At 36.1% G+C, this 7,957-nt stretch overlaps 1 protein-coding gene across 1 annotated transcript in view; it reads left to right on the top strand.

Moving 5' to 3' along the window:
• Positions 1-7,957, top strand: part of gpr158b (G protein-coupled receptor 158b) — an 83,846-nt gene that overhangs the window by 61,116 nt on the left and 14,773 nt on the right. The window contains exon 8 of the mRNA XM_024273930.2: positions 3,984-4,122. Coding sequence (XP_024129698.1) covers positions 3,984-4,122 — 139 coding nt within the window. The remainder of the gene's footprint in view (positions 1-3,983; positions 4,123-7,957) is intronic.

Below are 7,957 nucleotides of genomic sequence, written 5' to 3'. Positions count from 1 at the left end.
ATTAAAAAAAAAAAAAAAAAGTTGCACCTCCGACACCTGGAAGCTGTTTTCTCTAAAGTATTCCTAAAAAGCCCAGGTGGCCCAGAAAACAGTCCAGCTTCTTCCATGACACATTGATGGAGCAGGAGCATCGTGGCCATGCTGACAGAAGGGGAGACTAATCCTGTTTTGGAGGAGAGAACAAGTGGATCCCAGAGAGAAGCTCCGTCTCTGTCTGAAAACTGATAGACGGGCAGAAGGAGAGAATGGGAAGTGGCAGAAGAAGAGATAAAGGGGGCTGTGAAGTTTGAGGCTTCCTGGGACAGAGCCAGCGATGCAGAGAGAGTTTTCCACCAACAGATAAAATAGGAGGGGGGGTGGTGTCTTTGAAGGGAGGGCAGCTGAGGACAGTCGTGAAGAAGGGATTGAGAATCAGCGTTCTTCAGAGAAAATGTGTGTTTGAGGGAAGCAGTGACAACTTTGCCTTTAAATAGAGCTGAAGGGGCCTCTGCTTGGGCTTTTGCATGAGATATGAGGGAGTCCTGCTGTTCAGTCTGACAGCAAGTGCATGAAAACATGCAGGCTGCTGCTTAGCTGCTGAGGCTGCTTAATGCGCCTTTCAAAACTAATCTGGAGGATTCCAGCAATTCTGCATGCCATTCTTAAGAAAAAGTAGTTTACTGTAATAAAGACAAAAGCCCATTAAAAATTGTAACTGTACTATTTTGTTACTGTTTGATTAAAAAAGGCATATATTTTGTACTTCAGGTAAATCGAAGTATAATTAGAACATTTTCTTATTTTTTATTGGCGTGCAAATCGTTTCAAATTAAAGCTTACAGATTCATCAGATAAAAAACTTGAGTATTAAAGCTCTGCAAAAAGTTATTTTTGATTGCTTTAAAGAAAAACATCCTTCTAAAAATACTGATGAACTTGCTCATTTCTAAAAACATTTGAGACAATTAATACAATTTTGTGAATGATGCTCTGTAAGGCACTTTGGGTGGTAATGGTAATGTTGGATTCTAAGTGGAGAAATTAATGCTTGTTGGCTGAATATAGATGTCTTATCTGATGTTAAACAGACACTTCAGATTCTGAACCTTTGGTCAAAACAATTGTCTGTAAATGAGAACTGGACTGAGTGACCACTCCCCCTTACATTCCTAACATGGCTCATCCCATAGACTTCTATTGAGAAATAAACAACTATCACTCAGTCATTATATTTGTCAGAATAACCATTCTTGCTCTTCTTTTTTTTCTAATCTGTTCTTGCTATTTTTTTTATATATTTTGTCTGTAGTGGAAGTTATTCAAGTCATAAATTGACCAATCAGATGCCTCAATAAAAGTGCTGGTCTCATGTTTGAAAAGTTTGATTGACAGCCCGCTTCCAAGTGGTAGTGATGTGGACTTCCAACAAGCTCTATCCTGATTGGCGACCGTGGTTGCCATAGAAATGTGGAGTCAGACTCATCACAGCAGATGATTTCTGTTCCAACATTGCAAAGTCCGTACCATGAAAAAACTGAATTGACTTTATTTCGTTGAATCCAGAAGACAGTAATTTTCTATGGGTGATGTCACACTCACCCAGTCCAGTTCTCTAATACAGTCAATGGTCAAAACCCACAACTAAAATAAATGGTTTGCCTTTATTAAAAATAGGTGAAAAGTAATATAATTCAGGGAGTACAACTTGACAAAAATAGAGCTTCTTGACAAAACCCAACAGGTTATACTTGCAGCACACCAACTTTATGGAATTAGCATTTCAGAATAATATGTCTATAGTGATCAGCCTGTTAAAAACTGAGATATTTGCACTTTTTCCTTTTTATTTTCCTGTTTCAGCTGCATTTTTTTAAAAGGGCTTAGTTTAGTGTTAGTCTGTTTTGTAGCAAGTGCAGCTTTATGCTAACTTTAGACTTGGTCTCTATAAAATATTTAGACTCCTGGCTAGACACCGTCAAGAACTAGAGCAAGAGACAATACTTACTGGAGGGATTGAGTGATTTTGGATGAACAAGAGCGTTTTCAATGAACTCTAAACACATTAACCCTAGAACACTTTCGCTATAAAAAGCTACACCATCACATTTGCTGGGTAATTTGTTTACCTGATATAATATAACCAATAAAAAATATTTTTTATACAAAGTTGATCAAACTATGACAACGCATGATACATTCTAGTACTTTTCTTTTAATTTAAATTGGTTTATGTAACAAAATTAGAAATAAAAACATGGGAAGATAATAAAAAAATGATTGAAGATTACAGAAAAAATTAGGAATTTATGAAAAAAAATTCCCTTAAAAAAAAAATAAATAAATACTGGAGTCTTGGCCTTTGGTTCACCCATTCCTGGGACATGTGAGACTTTACCCAGGGACCCATGACACCCAGAAAAATGCAACATATTAAAGATCATGTAAATACTTAAGCTCAGGTGAAAATCCCCCAGCGATAGTGCTCTTGGAGAATCTGATAACTGTTTCATTTATTAGGAGGTTCCACTCAATCTCTGCAGAAATGAAACGTCCTTATGAACGTTGTGAAATCACTTGAACGCCTGTGAAGGGGTTCACCATGAGCGATCTGCAGATTATCTAATTGACCCAGCAATGATTTAAGTTTTGCTACTTCCTACTGAGCAAACTCAGGAGGTGTTAAAGATGGGGAGTAATTTGAGACCAGTTATTCTTACCAAAAAGTTTAGAAAATTTGCTAAACTTTCTCATGTCAAAAGTGTTTTTGAGATTTTGTGGAAGCAGCCATTTTGAAATGAGCAGGATAAGCCCTTTTACTGCCCCCTGTGGAATGATGATGAACTACAGGCCAGGAAACATAGAGTTTCATCGAATGGGTTTTTAAGGAAAGTTTTGATCATGCTAATGGGTTAGGGGTCTCAGAAATGCATGTATCAAATATGATATGAATGGTTATATTGGGTTATGGCACAGCAGAAGTGCAAAGAGTGAGTGGTGTAGGTGGAGCTTAATATAGGAATGTTAAGTCAAAAATTAGGTTGAAAAGGCCTTTTTGACCTTCATAATATTTGAAGTGTTTTTTTTTTGTTGTTGTTGTTTTGTTTTTGTGAAAAGTGTTCCAATAACCTCCCACATGATGTTAGACAAAATTAAATGTTGGAATTCAATTTTGCAGATTAAATTTCAACATTTATGTTCAAAAACATTTTTAAAAAAGAACAGTCTTCATCTTGAACAGGTCTACTGCATTACACATTGAGTTAAACATGATCTGCATCAGCGAAAAAAGGAAAAGTGCATGTATGCTACATTTGCTTTAAAATGAACATAAATTGGTCCATTCAAGTATTTCTGGTACAATAGTTCTATTGTTGAACTGAAGCATGCAGCCATACAAAGTTTAAATTCAGAAAGTTATTATGTTCACTAACAGTCAAAGTTTTTTAAGCGTTACAAGGTTTCCAGCTTTTCATTCTAAAATGTTCTCCTTTTTAGTTTAGTTCCAGTTAACTTTATATAGAGCCGAACGGTGGTGTAGTGGTCAGCACTCTCACCTCACAGCAAGAAGACGCTGGTTTAAATCCCTGGCTCTCTCCCACAATCCCAAAACATGCTTCATAGGTTAAATAATGATTTTAAACTCTCCCTAGGTGTGAATGTAAGAGTGTGTGGCCTTGTGATGTACTGGCAATCTGTTCAGGGTGCAGCCAATAATAGCTGAGATATACAGGACAACTCTGTGACTCCAAACGAGATGAAATAGGCTCAGAAAATACATTTTTGTAACCTCTGGCGGTTCACAAGTAACTTTTGTGCTGTTTGGTAAGCCATTCATTGAACTGTATTGGTAAAACAGACTTAAGATAATTGTGCTTTACTAAGACCTTTAGAAAATGGCTATCGTATTTATTTTTTTGTTTCAAGTGTTTTATTATCTCTCGACTATGTATCTTAAAAGACGTATTCTTAGCACTAATCAAATTTGTCTTATGTCTTTATTTCAGCTGAGTTCCTGTTCTTGCTGTGGGGTGTTTACCTGTGCTACGCCGTCCGTACCATACCTTCAGCTTTCCACGAGCCAAGATACATTGCTGTGGCTATCTACAATGAGCTTCTTATATCTGCCATCTTCCACATCATCAGGTAGGTTAAAAAAGGAAAAATCCATCTATCTATCTTCTGCTCAGCAAAGATTCCCAAACTCCCCTCTACCTGAGAGAGAAAAATTTTAGGATACAAATTCTTTAACTTTGAAAGATTTTATGCTGAAAAATAAAACAGTTAGAGGAACTTTGATAAAGTATTCATTAAAAAAAAGAAATAAGAACAGTGTGAAATAATAAAAATCTGACTTTAATCAAGAAGAGCTTCAAACTGTGGCGAGGTGCTCTCTGATTGCACTAGTCTGAAAGGTATGTCATTCCATTTTATCACTCTAGGTTAGTTAGAACTGGAATTGCAAATGTGTCTAAAAAAACCTTGTTAGGTATCGTATTCTTGTGGGTACCACAGTCTTAAGATTTTTTTTTTCTTGGGAATCTTAAAACTGGAAATTTTAAATAAACTTGTCTAATTCCTGAAAATATAGTCTAAAACGGTCTGTGTGCTGCCCCCCCTAGAGGCTGAAACGAGGTAGTAAAGTTGAATTTTGTGATTGGTCAACTGGTGTAAGTCCCACGTCATTTCAGGAGTTTCACGTCATTATGCTTTGCAGCTCCAGTATAAAAGCCCCGCCCATGTTTGAACGGTGGGGCTCACAAGGTCAGAATGGTGGAGTTCGCTTTCTTATTTTTATTGAGACAATGATAAAACGATTCCATGATTACCTCAGGCTAACCTCACTGTCAATCACAGATCTAGACCACGCCTCCCCCGCACAACCCGTCTGCCCTTGTCCCGCCCCTTTTCTTCTTCTTTTTTTTTGCATTTTTCAAGTCCGGACTGTTAGTGAAGTCAGCCTCCAACTGTCCTGTTGTGTGACCCTTTAATAGTGTGTTGAGTAAAGTAATTGACAACAAAACATTTTTGGGTCTTAATATGAATTTTCTTTCATATATAGTATCCATGATAGATCTTAAACAATGTCAAACAAATATTTTGCTTACCGTATTTTCTCCAAAGCTTTAGGAAAAATAATATTCTAAAATAATTTACAAGCCATTTAAAGAAAAAATACTCTGAATATGCACATTTTGGAATGAAGAACGACAACAGTGTGTACTGTAAAACAGCTGGAGCTTCCAGAACCATTTCTTCTGTACATTTTTGCATGTGGTTGTCTTTTTCATAAAGTGATTTTTAGGCAGCGTGACAGGAGGAAAAAAAGGCAACTGATAATCGATTATCAAGCAAACTTACTTTTTTTTTACAGTTAGAGGGGGTTATTAAAGCCATTTTTAGCAGAGGAGATGTCGTCATTTCTGATCATACTCGATCATCAATCAGCTTTTATTTGTATCATTCTCCTTTATTTGTCTGCTGTTCCTTCAGTTGGGCCAATGGTTCTTTTTTAAGCTTGAATTCACAGACTTTAGAGATAAAGACAAAAAAAAAGCAGAAATTGAGATAGAGCAGCAAGGCCCAGAGGAGAATGAACTTTATCAGATAAAATAAAAATGAGTCATCAGCAGAGGACTCTCTGAACCTGCTGCTTTTTAAGAAGAATTATTCTCCTGCATGAACTAAATCAAATTTTAGACTCTTTTTTAGAAACATTTAAAGATAAGTCACATGATGCTTAACTTATAATGTAATGATTGTATGTTATTGCCAATTTGTTCTTTTTTGTGGCAAATAAATAATAAAAATACAGTTAACGTAATGGTATTTTAAAGTAATTACACATTTTTAAATGATAATGTGTAGAGATATAAACTATCTCTACATTACTTTGATTGGGTTTTATCTTATATCACTTTGATATATATAAATGAAATAATTTAGTGTCATTTTTTTTTACATAAAGCTGAACTGGTTAATTATACTTGGTTTTTTTTTTATTATTATTCTTCAAAAAAACTACCAATGATCTTGTCAGAAACGCTGCAGAAGTCACGGGTTTGGTGTACGTTTCCATGGTGACTATCTGACTGTCTGATGCTAAATTCTCCGTCTTTATCTCCCGCGCACACTGCTCACGCTTTAGCTATGCTTGGATGTACACACAAACCCTGTGGGTGAGATGAGTAGAGAATATAGCCAGTTCAGCGTTGGAAATAAGACTTGGAGAGTAGCTGTCAGATACCAGAAGGGGTGTGTCTGTAAAGAAAGGACGAGGTTTGTAGGATGTTAAAGCCGTGGAGCAGAGAGAAACCACAACAAGAAGGGTGTAAAAAGACAAGAAACGTTAATTATTGCAATGGAAGAAAGCACTTATTGATGTCTCATCAAGCTATACCTCATTTTTATACTAGAACACTGACAATAATTTCTGTTCTTAGGTCAGAACACTAATATTTTTTAATAGACCTAAGAAATTTGCTCTATGTCCTCTCCTTCTCCACTCAAAAAAACAGTTTTAGGATGTCCACAACTAATACTAAAAGAACTCTTGACCTCTTGGTTGTCTTTTTAATTTTTTTTGTTTGTTGTTGAGCCATCCATGATTGTATTGGTGCACAGAAACACAAGTGGACTATAGAAGCCATGTAAGATACTTGGAAAGATCTTAAACTTTTTTTTTCCATCAAACTTAAGTAAAATTAAATGATACATAAAACTATTTAGTTTTTGTGGGACCTGCAAGCTTCCATTTAGAAGAGTTTGTTAAGAATGCAGGTTTTTCTCTCCGATCACAAAGTTGTTGATTGTTTAGAGCAGGGCCCGCGGGCCATATGCAGCCCGTTAAACTATTTATTCTGGCCTGGCAAACTGGAATAAACTATTTTAATTACCCATATCAATGTTTTATTGTATTTCACCTTTATTCAGGCGCAGAAAGTTATTTTGCCTTCATGTAGTGTTTGAAGATTTGTTGTTTTTGCAATATTCATCTGTGATTTTCCAAGTTGGACATTCATTTTTTCTGATTGTTCCCACGCCACATTTCCCTGGGTTTCACCCATTGGTTAAAATGGGAGTAAAATGAGACCAAAACCACAGTTTTGAAATAAAACTCTGAAATATAGTGTTTTAAAGTCAAGCCATGTTTTTGTCCAAATTCCATGTTATTTCTTTCTTTTATGAGGTGAACTACCAAAAAATGCCACAAATCTGCTCTTGGTCCGGTTCTTCTGTCAAATTTTAGAGCCCTTTGTGGCCCACAAGTAATAAAGTTTGCCCACTCCTGGTTTAGACAGAAGTGGTAATAATAACGACAAGAGTTTTTGGATTTTGGCTAAAAATGGCATATAATAATTAAAATACCTTAGGGAAAACTTTTAACAATAGATCAAAAGATTATCGGAGTGGGACTTAAAGGGATCTTTAGTATGTGATACACAAGATACAAAGGAAAAAAACTGTTAAAATAAAGAGCCTTTCGAAACCAATCTCTCAATTATACTGAAGGTTATTAACAGAAACATTTGTGGGTGATTGAAATCAAAACCTGGCAGGACTAAAGGAAATGAGAAAAACCTGGAACGATTCACCAGTCACTGCCAAGACAATCAACCCTTACAACTGCATCCCAGAATCCCAGTGTGACATCAACCCATCATAGTCCAGGTATCAGATATGTCTCAGGTGTTGATCATCACTCTGGCAACGGGGGTATTTTATGGCAGTGGGAGGAGAGCAACAGCTTCAAATGCACTCCGACGTGCAGATAAACTGAGATTAAAATATAAAAAATATAAATGTAACATTCAAACAATACAAGTACAAGGCGTAGGTAGAGGGCTGTCCAATCCTCATCCTCGAGAAAAACTGTTGATCGAATCAAAAAATGAGAAACAGCAACAACTAGTTTAAACTCTCTTTTGAGAGTTCATTTGAAGAACTAAAGCAATTATTATATCTAGAAATCTAAAAAAAA

The sequence above is a fragment of the Oryzias melastigma genome, linkage group LG17 (genome assembly GCF_002922805.2).
Source record: "Oryzias melastigma strain HK-1 linkage group LG17, ASM292280v2, whole genome shotgun sequence".
Lineage (NCBI taxonomy): Eukaryota > Metazoa > Chordata > Actinopteri > Beloniformes > Adrianichthyidae > Oryzias > Oryzias melastigma.
Note: the sequence above shows the minus strand (reverse complement) of the source record. Positions and strands in the feature narration are given on the sequence as shown.